Source organism: Rutidosis leptorrhynchoides, unplaced genomic scaffold (genome assembly GCF_046630445.1).
Source record: "Rutidosis leptorrhynchoides isolate AG116_Rl617_1_P2 unplaced genomic scaffold, CSIRO_AGI_Rlap_v1 contig477, whole genome shotgun sequence".
Taxonomy (NCBI): domain Eukaryota; kingdom Viridiplantae; phylum Streptophyta; class Magnoliopsida; order Asterales; family Asteraceae; genus Rutidosis; species Rutidosis leptorrhynchoides.
The window spans coordinates 21350-39617 of record NW_027266709.1 but is presented as its reverse complement, the minus strand read 5'-3'; the positions used below and the strand labels follow the sequence as shown (position 1 = coordinate 39617).

The following is an 18268-nucleotide window of genomic DNA, read 5'->3' as shown; positions in this document are numbered from 1 at the left end:
CTTCGAATTTCCAGATCTGATTGTTCGATTAATGATCAGTGGAGAAGACGAAGACGAACAAAGAAAGAGTGAAAAGTTTAGAACTACAGACAAAAGGAGAAGCCCATTTCCCTGTATATTTAGTTCGGATAATACATAAATTGGTCCCTATATCTTTTATATGTTTTTCAATGGATCCTTACTTTTTTAGTTGGGCAAATCCTAGTCTTCCTTTGTTTAGATCAAGTGTAAATGATTCTTCCAGGGATGGAAGGGTCATGCAGGAATTCAGAGCTGTTAGGTTTGGTTTATGCAAGTGAACGTGTGGATCATACTTGTCATACCGCGGTAGGTACGCAGTACCGTTTACTAACATATCATGTCGCGTGTCGGATCGTAAGGTACGATATATTAAATATTTATTTATTTAAATTCAAACTTTGCTCCACACAAAAAAATCCAAAAGATTTAAAATATGACAAAGTATATTATTTTTAAATTTTCATGTAGTAATGTATCTAGATTGTAGTCCAAACTAAAAAGAAGAAGAAGGCAAAATCTACGAATTCTCATCATCAAAGTAAATAAGGATTCAATGCAAGATTTTATTAGCGATATCAATTTGAAATTGAACCGATTCATTAAGAACCGGTTAAAATTAACTTGAAATAGAATTTTTAAAATACCGGATGTATCGTGGTACGAACCGATATACCGCGGTACAATACCGATATTTTTTGACATCGATACATTGATAGGTATGTACCGTTTTTACGTTATACCTATCATACCGCGGTACGGCCAATATCGATTACTATGGTGTGGATGCATAAGTCTCTGTATTCTTTTTTTTTTTAATAATGTATAATACAAATCTATCCGCCCAAAGTCCGCTTCTTTAAGAGTCGAACCCATGATCTCACGTATAAGGATGTCAAAATGGGCCTAACCCTTTGGACTTAGGGTTTAGGGCGGGTTTACGATAAAAAAATCAGCCCGTTTATATTTTAAGCCCTAAAGGGTTCCGCCCTATAGAGTCGAAGTCCTAAGAGCTTGGGCTAAAGTCCGACCATAATATTTATGAACTAATTTTATTTTGATAGTATTAATATAATTATTTTAATAATATTTTGGTGGTTAATTAATTTAGAAATAATGATTATCTAACTTAAAAAATGATTATCACAAATATTTATTGACACCAAAGTAGGGCTTGACTAAAAAATCCAATATATTATACGTCTTTTTTTCTTCTTCTACAGCATATCATCTCCCTAAAACGATCATCATTCATCAACTTCATTCTTCCATATCAGTTTCCATCTTTTTTATTTTAAATGAAGAAAAAAGAGGAGGAAAAAGAGATGATGACAACAAACATGCATAATAACCGATGAATTTGTTTCTTTTATTTTATTTTTTATTTTATTAATTAAAAGTTAAACTATTACATTATTATTATGACACACTACGACATTCCAATTCGTTTTTATGACACTCTACGACATTTTATTTTGTTTACTTTCAAATTTTAGATTAACTTAATTTTAAAAAATTAAAAATTTAAAGAAATTATTTTATATTTGAATGGTACAAAATTTTTTTTATTGACCTTTATCCCTGAAACTCGAAAGAGTTACGATTGGACCGTAATTTTTAGGTCCTTTTAAATAAAAAAGTTTTTTTAGGCCTTGTCCTTAAACTTTTCGTATCTATAAGGCTCGACCTTAAAGGATAGAGTCGACCTTTTATGACATCCTACTCACGTAGGAGGAAACGCCTTGTCCATTGGATTACGTTCTGATTGGCAGAATAAAGGAGTATTCTTAAAATTGTTTCATTTTAAAGAAAAAATAACATTTTTATGATTGTTACATTTCTATGAATATATTTATAAATGAACGCCTTCTGTATGAATAATATCGAGTTGTGGATTATAAGCTACGATTGGATGACATGATTTGAGTGAAACCTTTTCACACAAATAGCCAGTAAGATTGGCGAACATGAATTATTCAGTCTTTATTTCATTCGAACCAACTTTGGGTTCACAAATGAAGTATTTCTCGAGAAATGATCTAGGGGAATTATTGCTTTAATATTATAACAAGATACTTTATGTACTAGTAAGTATTAATCAAAACTTTTTTAAAAAAATCTTCAGAAAAAAAGTATTAATCAAAGTAACATCAAAAAAATAAAAATAAATTATTAATTAAGGAAAAAATGGTGGAAAACTAATGAACTTAAGTTAAAAAACTACATACATCAAAGGGGTTATCTATCATAACGATTCAATACTCTTTGGATCCGTTTGATAAGACTTGAAGTTGGAATTTGACTGAATTAAAATAATTAATTCCATATTTGATAGTAATCGAAAAATATGGATTGGACTAAAATTTTAGTCCATTAGACTATTTTGTTTTATATTTTAGTCGTCTCAAAATTAATGGAATTGAGCTGGATTGACCCAGGCAAAAATTTAAAATGACCAGTATACCCTTTCACTTTAAAAATATTTACAAAGAAACCATTTATCTCTATCACAAGCTATGCGTCTCATCTTCTTCTCCCGTCCACTACCAAGCCTCAACGCCGCCGCCGTTCCAACCTCTGCCCTGTCGCTGCCGATTTCGTCAGCACTTCTCCATTCACGCAGCGCCGCCTCAAAATTTCTTTGCGTTCGAGAAGAACTGAACCTTTAGAAAGCATTTCGTCTTGAGATTTTTCTGTTTTGGTGGGTAGATTTGAGATGAAAATGGGCTAATCGATGCACTCTCTCTAACTTCTTGCCAGCATCTCTCTCAACAACTAGGTCTCGTAGCCTCTCTTTTAGATCTCACCGCCACTTTCTCTCCATAATTAGATCGGCAGCCAATCTCTTAGATCTCGCCGCCCGTTCTCAGTAACCGATTTCACTATTTGGTCAATCGAATCTGGAAGTTTTTGTTTGGAGCTCCATGTTTTATGTTTATGAGAAATAAATTTTTGTGGCCGACAAAGGAAGGTCAGTTTGTAGTGGCGGCGAAACGAAAGAGACGGGACAAGACTGGTCAAAGAGGAATGAGAGAGTCAACTATAGATGAAAAGAAAAGAATAGTTTATTTGTTATTCTAGATAAACTACCGTAATAATTATTATTACTAGTCGTTTGGACCAGTCCGTTGAACGGATACTTTATACCTTTAAATAAATAATTTAAATATATATTATAAAAAATTATATAATAATTATTTATATTAAATATTATTAAATTTATATCAAATATTAGATAAAAAAAATTATTTTAACTTTAAATCAATTAGAATTATTTTGATTTCATTTCAAAATTTACAACCTATTAGAATTAAAAAATTATTTTTTTGAAAAATTAAAAAAACTTTAATTAATAATAATAAAAAAATATAATATATTTTTATTAGAAATAATAGTTTAATAAAAAGAATTGAAAAGAAATATATATTTTAATTTTGATTGAGAATAATTTTTTCTAGCAATATGCCCGTTTGAATAGGAAAAAGGAAGATGTGTCAGTTTTAATTAAGAATAAAAAATATATATAATAGATTTTAATTAGAAAAAATTGTTAAATAAAAAAATTAGAAAAAAAAATATAGTGTATTATAATTTTATCAGGAATATGTTTTCATTGTGTTTTGATTTTCTAATTAGAATAGGAAAAATCATACACTTAAAATTATAATTTGAAACCTAATTAAATTTAAAGTTCTAAATGAAAAATATAGTTTAATAAAAAAATTAGAAAAAATAATATATTATTATTTGATTAGAAATAATTTTTTTAATAATATGCTCGTTTGAATATGAAAATAAAAAGATGTGTCTATTTTAATTAGGAATAGGAAAAAAATAATATCATGAATTTTTATTAGGAAAAATTATTTAATAAAAAAATAGAAAAAAAATATAGTGTATTAGAATTTTATTAGAATTTTTTTAAAATAATGGATAGGAAATTGATTAAGAATAAAATTATTATATTAAAAAAAATAATTGGTAGAATTTTATTAGAAATCATTATATTTTTATTGTATTATGATTTCCTAATTAGAAAAGGAAAAAAAAATAATATTATTGACTTAAAATTATAACTTGAAATAAAATTAAATTTAAAGTTCTTATATATATGTATCAAATTACTATTCGTTAATAAAACGACATGTGTCGGATGTTGATTTGTCAATAAAATTTATAATTGAATTATAATTGGAACCAATTGAAATCTCTCTATTGTCTATAAGATTTAATATTTAAATTGAATTTAATACGAGGTAAGAACATTGAATTATTATTACCTTTCTTCTAAACATTGAAACCAGACCAATAAAGAAACATATATAATAAAAAGGTATATTAGAAAATTATAGTTTCTCTAATCCAGTCCAATTCAACACATATCAAATATAAAATTAAATAAAAATTAGTCTAATTAAGTCCAATTCTCTTTAGTCCAATTTAATGTAGTCCAGTCCTATCCAATACTACTATCAAATAGACTCTTATTGAGTGTTTCTCAAAAAAACGTTGTCCAAAGGAATTAAGCGCTCTATCGAGATCAAAGATTGACTGATGATCACGCAAAGATAAATGGTAAGATGGATTCGAGCTATCAATGATCGTTAAGCATCTTCGGCCTATAAATAGAGGTTATGCTCATTTCATAAAGTGCACAAATGAGTTCGAGTACAAAGCCCATAAGATGAAAGTAGTTCTCTCGGAAACTCATTCTTCGTTGCATACAACTACACCATTGATGGGGCGATATCTTTTGAGCATCAATCTAGAAAAACTATGCTTTAGGGTTAGTGGCCTTGTGAGAGAGGTTGTACTCAATGACAGAGCCACGTCTCATCCTTAAAGGGTGATAGAAACGCATCACCAAAGTTTTTTTTGGGAGCTCTATGATGGAGCAGAGGCTCGACCTTTAGATATGTGTCAATCTGATAGGTTTTCGTAACTAAATACGATCTCCTAGGTAAAGCCTCGCTAAAGTGATTGGCAGGGGCTAAGAATATGTAATGAACATCGATATCAAAAAGGCGTATCCTTGCAATCTCGATAATAATATCTCTGGTAGTAAGTTGTATCCGTGCTTGTGCGCACAAATAGTGGGGATTCATCCCGTTGGGACTCTATCTAGTATAATGTCGTTGGGCACAGTTTGTACTGTTACGTAGTAGTTAAGTAGTACTTAATCAATCTTAACCTTTTCATTTGTAAGAAAAATTATAAAATCAAACTAAATAAAATTAAAGTAAGTATAAGTTTCTTCCATTAAAATTTTAAGTTGTTAAGTACCACTAAGTCAAATTAATTAATACTGTACTCGATACAATCTAAATAAATGAGGGAGTCTATAACATTAGAATGTGTAAGTGTCAATGAATGAGTTTTACAATTTTGTGTTTTCGTATTTTTTTGCATGTTCTAGTTGTATTCTGGTTTCTAAGCTCATTACAGTAAGTGATGTCAATCCCACTGGAAAAATTTGGTCTCGTGGGAATAATCAGCTCCAAAAATATTCGATAACGCTCTCCTACTGGGATTTGGGGGAAAGAAAGCAGAAAAAATCGCCTAACAAGGATTGGGTTTAAGTTGATATGTAACTCCCTGTGGCTCCAAGATAAAATTAGGTGGATTAAGAATTGATTTATGGGGACCCGATAGGGAATCTCCACATGGATATTCTGGTTTGGGGGCCAAAGTCTTTCCCCCCTCAATAGGCATCGATCGAGGATGGGGAGCGGTGTATGTTATTATATCAGGGATGAGGGAGCGAAAAGATATCTCCGGCCCAAACCCGTTCGGTTAACAACACTATACATTTAGCTATTATTGACCGGTTTTAAAGAATAAAGAGAAAAACATGGATCCAATTTTTTATTCTTTGCCGATTAAAACCTTCAGCAGTTTGTCCATCAATACGGTATAAATTAATTAATATTTTTTTACTGGATAACTAATTATCTTTGCATTAAATGTTAATTTGATTCTTCAATAAAACTACAACCTTATGCATATAAAAAGGCCGCACATCTAGGGTTAGAGTCATCGAAATAAGCCGCTATGCATCCCGCAATGATATACGATTATGGAGATTTAGATTAAACATACCGACAAAGAAGATCAATGATTATAATCGAATACATTTGCTGATGGTGAATACACTCATCTTATCGAAAAAATAATTTATCAGAAAAAATATTTAGTCAAAATACATTATTTTTTGCTCTTATTATTTTGATTCACGAAATTTAAATTAATTTCTTACAAACTTTTATTCTCAATCCACACTATTGCAATAAGTTACTCTCTCTCTCTCTTTTTTTTTTAAAAAATTTAATTTTATTAATTGTTTGTTTAATTATGTTTTTAGAAGCTTATGATTTTTAAATTGTCTGAACCTAAGCAGCATGAATGCAGTAATTCCTCCTCGTCTTAGCTCAGGGAGAAGGGATCAGATGGTGGTTGCGCCATCGTCCTGCAAGGAAACAACGATAACCCCATTAACGTTGAAGTGGTGCTTGTAAGTGAGAATTGTGTCAAAGACAAGAATCTGGAACAAATATCGGAGCATCATGATGTGAGCAATATGGAACTGCCTATTCATGTTCAAGTACAACTAGTAATTGATCCAATCTGGCGGGGAACATTAAGCATATGCGTCGAGAATTTCGGAGCTATTGTTAGTCTTACAGTCCATTTATATAAAAAAAGAAGTGAAGCTCGCAGTACTAGGTGCTAAGCAGCGCTCATTCAATAGTACTATTTTTAAATGATCAAATGTGAAACACTAATCTTACGGTGCGATTTTCTTACTCTCTTTGGAATCATTTTAAGTTGAAACGACTAGTTAAATTAGTTTGGAGATAATGAAGATGGTGTTGCTTTGAAAGTTACTCGATCTAGGATCAAAGATGCAGTTAGCATTGGTGAACCTAGAAGAGGACCAAAACATTTAAGTCAAGTAGTGAAACAAAAACACTCTTAGAGCATACAAAATCTCATAAAATTTATAGAACAAATATTTAAATCTTTGAATCTTGACATCGACGAACTTCTAAAGCCTCGGTTGGTTTTATCGTTGATCATACTCGATACGACCAAAAAATCATGCAAAGTAGTATAATGATAGTTCCATGAAAAAAATCGCACGGAGTCTTCACATCAACATAAAATCCTATTCAAAAGATCCTGACATTTTTGCTCATTTTCTTTTCCTTCATTTTCCTTTTCCTTTTCTCATTCACAGGTTGAATTTGTTGTTCACCATGTGAGACAATTTTTCCATTGGATAGAAAACTTGGTTCTTCAAGATTATTAGGTGGACTCACACTCTTTGATTGAATAGGCTGTTCGCCATCTGAGACAGTTTTCACATCGGATAGACAACTTGGTTCAGCAAGCTTATTAGGAAGATTCACACTCTTTGCTTTACAATCCTCACATAACCAAACCACATCTTCATCGAAACCTTTTTTTTGATACAAGAGACTGAACCGAAGGCCAGAGAACAAAAAAAAAAAAAAAAACCAGAACAGCAAAACATGAACAGGAGCTGCAAAAAGAAAAAAGCCAGACCTTGGACCGAAGAAATTCCCGACAAATTACCTAGCCTGAGAGGGGCAGAACCAATGGAAGCAAACGAAACAATTTAATCCTCCATGAGGAAATCCTTTACAGATTTTGAAGTTTTTTTTCTGCTTTCAACATATTATTATATTGGCTATTGAAATTGATAGGTAACTATGGAAAGCTTATGAAATATTCAAATATATTTAGTTTTTTCTTGAATACTTCTTCGCTATTGTAATTGATTGCTTGGTTACATGGGTTTTCTGGTTTGAATTTTCTCAATACATGTAAGACTAGATGAATGAGGGAAAAGTAATTAACAGCATGATCTAATGAGAGATAATGATTATTTTCCTTTTTATTTTAATATGAAATTTGTTGCACGATTGTTGACTTTGTTTTGGGTTTTGCAGGTCACACATACTAGCACTTAAGAAAATAATGATCGATCTGAATATTGAACCAAATATAAACTCTCTAATGAATCACCATGTTGAAAGCGGCCTGGATGATGGCACATCTCACTACAAGGATTGCAGCCTCGTGAGGATCCTCAAACTTCATCATGGAAGAGAGAAGTCATCAAGATGCTAGGTTTGCATCGAAACCTGCAAATTTTAGTGCTGAGACATGTGATAATGTCGACCTCTTTGTCTGATAATGACTATGATGATGCTTTAGAAATATATGAAAGACAATGCGTGGAAGGCTCCCCATGACAATTAGAGGAGGATCATTCTTGAGGTAGCTTTAATTTCTTTACATTATTTTTCTTTTTCCTATTCTAGTTAGTAAGATTGTAATAATAATTTAACACTTGTCTTGAAAAAACTTTGTACGAGGCTTACCTTGTTCCCGAGTTCCGAGTGCAACCAAATGTGCAAGTGCGAAAAAAATATATATATATATATGAATAGAATTTTGCATAATGGAGTACAAGTAAAACCAGAAATCTTCAAATTGAAGAATAAGGCCTTACATCTATCTTACAAGCTACGAGTAACCTTTCAGAATCATTTAAAATACATCGATAATCGTTTAGAAGGATCTTCTAATCCTCCTAGAGTTCGTCTGTCATTTCAACTTAGAAGATTCAACAGATATTTCGTCCAATGGGGAATGTACGTGGAACATATATACTACTAGCAAGTGTACTATATATGGCGTTACCCTCTGTTTCAGTAAAAATAAAACTTTATTTAGACCTATGTACTCCTTATAGTCATTGACAGGACAGACGCAGAATCGGATATTGGATAGGGTCGAATTATAATAGTTAATTTAAAATTCTGAATTCCATATAGCTCGATTCTAATAAAATTCATTAAATCTTGACAATAAATTAAGTTATTATTTAAAAACTTTTTTTCATTACAAATATTCTACATAATGTACACGTATATATATGTCGAAGAGATTTTTTTTTTTATCACACTCTTTTAGATATGATATTTATTCTCAAAAATATTAATAAGTCTTACCTCTTAAACCAAAGCATCTTAAATTTATCTACTATATTTTACCTTTTCTTAATTAAATGGTAGCTTTATATTTTTGCTAATATATATCATCTAAAGATATTTATTTATTAAAATTAACTTTGAAAAAAGATATTTATTTATTTGTTTCTGATATAAAAAAGTTTTATAATTTTATTCTTATTTTATAAGAGATCAAATTTGTTTTAGTTTTTTTTTTGAAGTCAAATATGTTGAAGTTAGAGATGTATGGAAGGATGAAGATATGTTTGGATTATTTAAATCTAAACTATAAAAGAAAAATGAAAGAAAATAAATAAATATATGGACGGTAAGTGGCGGGGGAGTCGATTTCAAGGAAGCACACAGAATGAAGGGCAGAAGTCCTAACCACTTAGCTACAGCTTTCAATTTGTAATTATGGACAAAGTATATTTAAATAAAATTATTTTTTCAAAAAAGTTAGGTATGCACGTATGTCCATCCCTGGTCATCGACCATATCACCCTACATCAGCTCAGTTTGTTTTTTTTTTCCGTCTTAACTCGTCTCGACTCAACCCACTTTACTCATTTTGATTCATTTTAATTTATTTTGGCTCAAAACTTAACTTAATTCATATCAATTAACTATAAATAAATATATTATATTTTATATCATTAACTATCACCGTACATTTTAAAAATATTATAATATATATTTAACCACACACATCAATCATCCACTACTTACCTATATTATACTTTTTCATATTATTATAATATATATTTAATCATATCTCAACTATCCACTAAGACATACTAAAAAAATTAGTTTCTTGCCAATCAGAGCGTGGCTCAATACTTAAGACATTTCCTCTCTCGAAAGGTCATGTGTTCGACTCTTGGATAGTATTGAGGTTGCTTGTTTCCTGAGGTCTGCCAACCAGGAGATATTAGAAAGCTTGGTGAATGCTGGAATAGAGAAGAAATGAAATGCAGCTCGTAGAAAGAAGAATGGAGTTGAAATCAAGTTTGGAAAGAAGAAAACTGAACATCAAGAAATAGTTTTGGAAAAAATAGCTGCAAAAGTCTTCTTTGAAATGTTTAAGATGAAACTGAAGCTGATCGGAGCAAAACAGGCCATCAGAGATAAGTTTAGGATCGATTTAGGTTAGGGTGGTGAAAATGAGATTACTGTTGCAGTCAAGGACTCAATAGCACATCGAGGAGAGTTGATGGACCTTGATGTCACTAATAAGAAGAATAAGGATGTCGCTACACATGTAAAAGTTCAAGTTCTCCAAAATGCAATTGAGATTTCATCGGCCGGTGTTCCGATTTGCGAAGGTCATAACATAGTTGGAAATGATCGTGACAACATCAGGAACAACGACATTGTGTTTAATTTCCTCGCAAATCAGCCGATCGAAAAGCCCCAATTTGCCTAGGGTTCCAGGTTACTGTTCTATTGCCCGAAATTTCTCTTTCCTCCGAATAACTAGAGTTTAGTTATCTTTCACTATAATTGATGGATTTTGATGATTCAAAACGCCATTTAGGGTTGACTTGATGCTCTGAGTTTGATTAAGAAGTCAATTTTAGCAATTATGTAGTACTGAATAAAATATATTCTCGATTAGTTCATTTTATGGGTTTTGTAGTAAAAAATTGGGGGGTTTTGTATGCAAACCACTTTTCTTGTTCCTTTCGATTAAGTCAAGCTACATTATGCTTTTAGAAGTTGTTATGGAGGTTTTTGGAATATTTTAGCATGAGAAGATGGGAATGACCATTGTCCTTAGTTCATTTTAGTAGAAGTTCAAACAAGTTCTATAGTCATTTTATTTTTCAGTCAAGATAATGAAGAAGTAAAGATGCATAAATATTCAGTAGTGTATTTAGAAACTTTCTGTAATGGTTACAATCATCTGTTATGTTCAATCAAAAAAGTCAACTCTAGAATCAATTTTGAAGCATTTTATTGGTTTGATTCGATTTTGAAGAAGAAGAAGAAGTTTTACTGCAGCAAAATTACCAGTTATTTTACCAGAAAGATTAAAAACTATTATGAAGAAGTGGAGACAAGAAAAGTCGATTTGCTTTGCTATGTGGCAATTTCTCAGAATGTGGTCCCAAATATCACTAGGTGTTTTGAGCTGTACTAATCTGGTTTTGTAAAAATAGCTTTTTAATTTCATTTTCAGTTATTTTGTAATTGGAATTATGACGTCTAGGTTATTCTAAGATCACTATACAAGATCATTTGTATTTTCCTTTCAAGTTATGAGATTTAAAATGAAAAAGGACAAAAATAGAAAGTTCATCATCTATTTTTCCAGTTTTAAATTTCCTTCTTGCATTGGTACTATTAGGAATACCTAAATCAACCAGCCTTAGTTTATTTTTAGGATTTTCCATTCTTAAATAAAGTGAGAAAGTCCTATTTAGTTGTATATCTCATCAAAATCAACAACATAGAAACAACAATGATCGATTTCATATGTGTGAATCGATTTCTTTAGTCACAAGCATTGAAAATCAAAATCAGTTAAAATCAGAATAGATAACGAAATAGTCTGATTATATTTCAGTTCATAGGAACTTAACAAAAATATAATTTAATCAAAATCAAAATTATAAGTTCTAATACTTAATTTAGAAGACAAAAATTAAAAATTAAAAATTAAACTATCTAATTTACTAATTAGTCATCATCAGTCTCTTCATCTTCATCGTCGTCGTCATCTTCATCTTCATCAATGTCGTCGTCATCCTCCTCCTCTTCATCTTCATCATCATCTCCTTCGTAGTTGTGGTCATAAGTACCATTGCCTTCCGATTTTGCGTTGTTATCAGAACCATTCAACTCAGTGGATGTTTGTTCTCTCACTAATTCGTCGGAGAACTGTTCAGAATCGGAATCAGAGAAGGTCCTTGACTCCTCCAAAGAATCGTTGGTTGATGAACCGAACGGATCATAAGAAGGGTGTCCTGATTTTTTCTTCGTCGGAAGTGATGATGCATCGGAATCATCAGCCCTCTTCCTCTTGTACTTGATGGAGATTTCATGATTAATGTAGAGATGATTTTGCAATCCTGTTTTTTGTTGTATAAATTTATGTTCTGCTTTTATTATAGAGTTGGAGATTAAATGAAAATATTTATAGAGAATTGTGATAATGAATGTGAAGGGTTGTGTCTGAATTCCAATGAATGTGAATGGTTCATATATCTTATCCAATGGTTTTTTCATCTGATCAAGACGACCTTTCAGTTCTGAAAAAAATGACATAGAACTACCTCCACAATTTTTAAACTGTGTAGTGTTCACATTTTACTCTACAATTATTTTTCTTTATCAAAAAACCGTGGCGTAAAGTATTTACGCCACGATTTTCTACTCGTGGATGAAAAACGTTACCATGTTTAAGAAACTGATGCAAATGAACTCTCTATTTGTTTCCCTTGAACCAGAAACATGGAAATAAAACTTCAACAAGTAGACCAAGCTTCAACATTGCAACAGGAAACTCTATATGTCTCGGGAGCCCTTGTGAATTAGAGTCTTATGGGATCTGGAGGTACCTCCTACAATTTGGAGATGATGCATTTTGCCAACCTTCATACTTTGATATGTCAATCTTCAGCCTCTCCTTCATTCACTTTGTCCTGATCTTTAACAGTTTGCTCTCCCGTATAAATCTTCAGATAATCATGATATCCAAAAAATTATCGCAGCCACCCATCATTCGAGCATGATCATACTTCCATTTCAACATTTTGAACATTCCATTAATTACACTTTGTGTGTTAGAGACCATAGCGTTCTCCGTCGAATTTTCTCATATATATTTAACATATGCAAGCAACCAGGAACAACCAGATCTCTTCCTTTAATTACCATTTACCACCACCATTTGCAACAACACACGCTACCGTACATGGGCGGAGCCCTTTGAGGTTGAGTGGGTCATATGACCCCACTCAAAAAAAATCTTCAATTTTAGTGTAATTTTAGTATAGTTTATGTTAAAATGATCACATAATTTGAGAAAATTGATCCTGTAGTCCTAAAATTTCAAAAATTTATGCAAATGACTCCATATCCTTCCGTGTCTCGGCTCCGCCCCCACTACCGTATACTGCCTCCGTTTAGTCGATGTTTTGAATTTTAATGGCATGTGTAATTATTCAGGTGCATTAAGAATATTTTTGTGGAAAAAAAATTCTCAAGCTTCCCTTAATTGAGCAAAACATCATATATGGCTTAAAAAGTATTTTATTTTAAAAAGATATTCTTATTACATATAATTAATTATACATGCTATTAAAATTCAAAAAATCAATTATTATGATATGGATGGAGTATTTTACTTAAAATCAAAGTTATTGCTTAAAGTGCAGTACAACTGAGTTTAGCAAATCTTGAAGTATTACATCCAAAAGAACAAAAAGGTACATTTTCCCATCGGGTAATTTTGACTTTAGCAAATCTTGATAAGTATTACTACATATGTATACTATATCCGTTTTTTTTAAAGTATCAATTTTATTATATAAAATTTATAGAGAAGTTGGCACTTAATAAGAAACGAAAGGAATCTAATTTAAGCGGTAACCTTTTTTAATAGAAGGAAATTTTTGGGTGAATAAAGCCTAAACAAATTGAAGGCAGAGATCAAAGAGATCAAAGCCATAGCTGCAGTTGCCACGTAGTTACATGCCAAAGCGCCGCCGGTCTGAAAGCAGAAAGTCGTAAATCGGTTGCACCATTTGAGCCATTGGAAGCTCTTCGAACCGGTAAGTACAAGCACTGAATGCTCCAATGCCGCACATGTTGTGGCAAACACCATGTACACTGCTATCTATAGATACATTTGTTTCAAAACAATATCAAAAGGATTAATATTGCAACAAAAAACAAAGGAAAAGAAAGCATGCATGCACAGACGTAATTCTCAGAACAATAATTTTTACATCAATAGAATCGAACGTGCGGTATTCCCTCAGGTCTACTTTAAGTGTCGTGTAATTAAAATTTCGAATCTTAAAAAAATAATAAATTATATGAAAATATTCATGTCTACTCTTTATCTAATGCGATAAATGTATATTAAATAGAGTAATTATATTTTTAGTTATTGAAATTAATATAAGGGTAAAGTCAAAAATAATAGTTCAAATACGTATTAATTTTATAAAACAACATATAAAATGGACCAAAACAAATTCTGTTACTCAATATTTAAAGTGGAGTAGAAGGAGTATATATGTGTATATATATTATCCTCAAAATTTCGTAGAATTAAATTATAATTTGTGCAATATGTTATGGGCACACGTACGGCGCCTGAATATAAGGCATGGTTCTTTGATTTAACCTAATTTCATTTATGGCGCTGGTGGATGCATGTTATATAATGCTTGCACGCATACATGTAATGGACCTCAAATGGCGTTTCAATGTTATTTCATAAATAATGGGAAAGCGCTTGCTATTAAATTTAAATATTGATAGTCATTTAGTTCTCTTCTACCTGTACAGGTCGAAATAAATATGAATAAGATTGAAAACTGATTTTTTTAAATTAAAAGTATATTAATTGTCCCCGATTAGAACTAAAGTCGGTTGGCCAATTAGTCATCCGAATGAAATTTAATCTTAAAAATTATGAAATTGGTCTTTCATGAATGTAGGAAAAATTATCTTCAATATTATATATTATATAGTTCAAAACCAATAAAAATAAAATATAGTTGAAAAAACTGTCCCTAATTAGAGTTAGATTGTGGATTTGACAATTCAAGGGAGACAATTTAGAGATTTATGAATAATAGAAAAAGAATTTCTGTACCACAAAAAAGAAAAGAAAAAAAAAGATAATTATAATTCTTTTCGATCCAAATGAAAGCTGCGAATCTTAATAAAATAATTAATGATAGAAAAATTTATATATTTATCCATTATTTATTATTCAAAAATCATAAATATTTATTTAAAATAAAATATTTATTGAAATAAATATAAGGATAAGACTGGAAAACATAGCTCAAATATACATGAATTTTATAGAGAGACATTTGAAGTGGACCGGAGAGAGTAGTATAATTGTTTTCGCATGTAGTTTGAGTTTTCAAAATAAATGCTGAAAATATTTATGATGAAGATAATTTCGAAAGTCGTTTATGAAAACGGAAACCACCAATATAATTTCTCGAGCAATAACTTTCAGAATTATTGAAGCAATAATCCATGAAAATAACCTGTTGAAATAAAATATAATAACGGAGTAAACAACCATCTCCAATTATTAACGCTTGATCTATCCGCTACTGACTTCCTTTTAGTCACAGGAGTTCCTTAAGCTAACCCACAATTAATGAAGGGTGTGATTGATATAGTTTTTATTTTTTTTTTATTTTTTTATTTTTGTTTGTGTATTAAAATAACATTAATATTTGGTATAATTTTTTTTTTATTTAAATCATAAAAGCAGATTTTTGTGTAAAGTGAATTTTGAAAAATAACTTCATCAAACATAAATTTAATTATAAATAATTTTTATTATATTTGTCAAAAATTAATTTATTTTATTATGAAAACATATTTTTTTATAAAATAAAAAAATACTTAATAAAAAAATCATGCCAAACAGATCCGAAGCCAGGTCTCCCATAAATGTGGGTAACGCATATACACTTAAACAAATGATGGTGACAATAAAAAAAATTGAACAGTATTGCGACTAAGATCACAAAATACTTATGTAAATCAGACGTCTGAATATTTCTCATAGGGAACAATTAATAAGTTTCGTTAGGTGTTATTATAAACCGGAAATAGACACTCCCACCGTGGTATTACGAAGAAGTAAGGTAATTAAAATCAAATTCTTATCTAATCACGTATGAAGGGATGTTGAGCAGAGTACGGTAGAAATATAATGGAACATATATGTAAAATATATATAATATATATGTAAATTATATGGATGAATAATGATTATAAAGAAAATTAAATAAATTTTGGACTAAAGTATAGAAATCTATAGCCTAGAGGACATCATTGCATAACCTAACAAGTTTTTGTAGAGACCAAAATTATATATTTTTATTTATTAAGGGACCAATTTTTTTAAATATATAAAGTGAGAAGGGGAGAAGCACCGCTTCCACCTATCTCACGCTTCGGCACGAGATTCTTACGATATCTATCCTTCCTCAATAGTTAGAAATTGACACGTTTGACCTATCCAGTACTCCGCCCTACATGCCAGCATGCGGATTTTAACTACCATGCAAAGAAGCACCATTGATAAGTGGATATTAAAGCGTGATGACGCCGTCTCTATACGAGTAACCAAATACGACATACCCTTCTATTCCATTATAAATGCTCAATTTTTTTTTCTTCTTTTGAAGCGCTTGGAATGCGCCGTATGTATAATATACAATTTCACGTTAAATTTAAGTATGCTATAGCTAACTAATAATGATCTTGACATGTATAATTAATTAATGACTTCTTGTTTCTCTCGTGACATGAAGCAACCTTTATTTTCTTCTTTTTGAGTACTTTTTCTTTCTTAATTAGTAGCTAGGATATCAAACATGTATCAACTATATTTTTTATTAAGTGATGGATATATATAGGAAATGGAAAACCAGAGGAATTAATAGTAAAACAAATATGAAGCTAGATGGCAATATTGTTTCAACTTCCTCAGAGAAATTGATCGAAGTTACCTGATCCAACAAGTAAGTAGCCCAAGCTAGATATATGTAAAAACTCTTGGATTTCACTTTGAAAGAAGATGAACATCGCACAAGTTGCACCAAATTATAAGCAGCTGCTACTGAATCTACACACACCAACACACTGAAAAATAAAAGAATATTTCATGATCATAAGATAAATTTTTTTAAATATATATATATATATATATGTATATAGTTACGATTAGGAACGTTAAACATGAATGAAAGAAAGTATCTTACACGAGAGCTTTCAAGTCCTTGTAAGTAACTTTAATATCAACGTAGAAGATAACCTTCTGTTGAGAATCAAAGGCAACTAAACAAGCAGTCAAGACTAAGAGCAAAATTGCACTCAGCCTTAAACAAACTTCAGCTTTTGCTATCCACTTCTTTTCCATTCTGAATATGCACACAAATCTTTTCTGAATGGATATATATATATATATATGTATTTAAAGCTTGGGAAAGAAATAATTACAGAAAATGTGAGTATATAATTAAGTGCTACTAGCTATAGGAAACCCCACTGACCAGTTGTCATTATAAATTATCTTCATTACATGCTACTATTTAATTGTTCTGCGTCCCGCCCTTGATTAATTTTGTGATTATAACATTTGATGGTTATAGTTGGACAAAATTATGCATGTGTGATTTCTCCTTTCTTTTCAAAATTACAAACCAGTTTTGAATTAATAAAATTATTTATTTTTTTATAGGGTTGTATCCGAGCAGCTGGTCCCAACCCCAACTCCAATTGGAGGAGTACTAGCTAGTTGCCGATGTGATTAATATTCAACATTGTGACTGAAAATGATTAATAAAGATAAATTATGTTGCCAATTATGAACCGAAGATTAATACTGCATGATAATGGGGTTTATATTTTGCCAGCTCAAGTAAATTATAGAGTTTATGTTTAGGTTGCTGTAAAAATTTTAGCCTTTGGGATAGTAATGATTCTTAAACTTTTTCTTTTTCACCCTTTAAACATTTGTATTCCAGTGAGTTTAATTTGTAGGTGTTCATGTTTGTTATGGTCCCGTGACACATATATGATATATATGAATTATGATGAGCTACATACATATACTTAGACTTATTTACTTAACGGTTTGGAATTCAAATCAAGGCAAAAAAAATAAAATAAAAAAATTAATAATAAATGAAAAATTGAACAAAACCAAACTGTAATAAATTGGTCTGATTCGGCTCAATTTGATAAAATAAAAAATTTAAATCCCAAATCAGGTCCGACAGATTAAATCGCATGTGTGATTACTTGGGAAAAAATTTTCTCCTGCTAACTCAACAACCTTTAACCTTCAACAAATAAAAAAATATTTTTTTATGTTTAAGGACTTAATTTATCTTTCAACTTATAGAAATTGTTTGTAGTCATTTCTTTTGAATCCGCCATTTCAAAATGTATAGCTTAAGCATGAGTTCTGAGTTGACTCGTGCATAAATATA

General features: G+C 30.7%; 1 protein-coding gene across 1 annotated transcript; it reads right to left on the bottom strand.

The window, feature by feature from the left end:
• Positions 1-12673: 12673 nt before the first annotated feature.
• On the bottom strand, positions 12674-17193 carry LOC139883936 (CASP-like protein 2C1). Its single transcript, XM_071868030.1, has 4 exons — positions 17036-17193; positions 16784-16916; positions 13657-13902; positions 12674-12739 (listed from the first exon to the last, which is right to left on the bottom strand). Exons 1-4 carry the CDS (start codon positions 17191-17193, stop codon positions 12674-12676), a joined length of 603 nt encoding a protein of 200 aa, XP_071724131.1.
• Positions 17194-18268: the final 1075 nt, after the last annotated feature.

Coding starts and splice junctions, on each gene's coding strand:
- LOC139883936 (XM_071868030.1), bottom strand. CDS start 17,193: ATGGAAAAGAAGTGGATAGCAAAAGCTGAAGTTTGTTTAAGGCTGAGT. Junction 16,917..17,035: donor AAGGACTTGAAAGCTCTCGT/GTAAGATACTTT, acceptor TTTATTTTTCAG/TGTGTTGGTGTGTGTAGATT. Junction 12,740..13,656: donor ATTTCCTTCTATTAAAAAAG/GTTACCGCTTAA, acceptor GATTATCTGAAG/ATTTATACGGGAGAGCAAAC.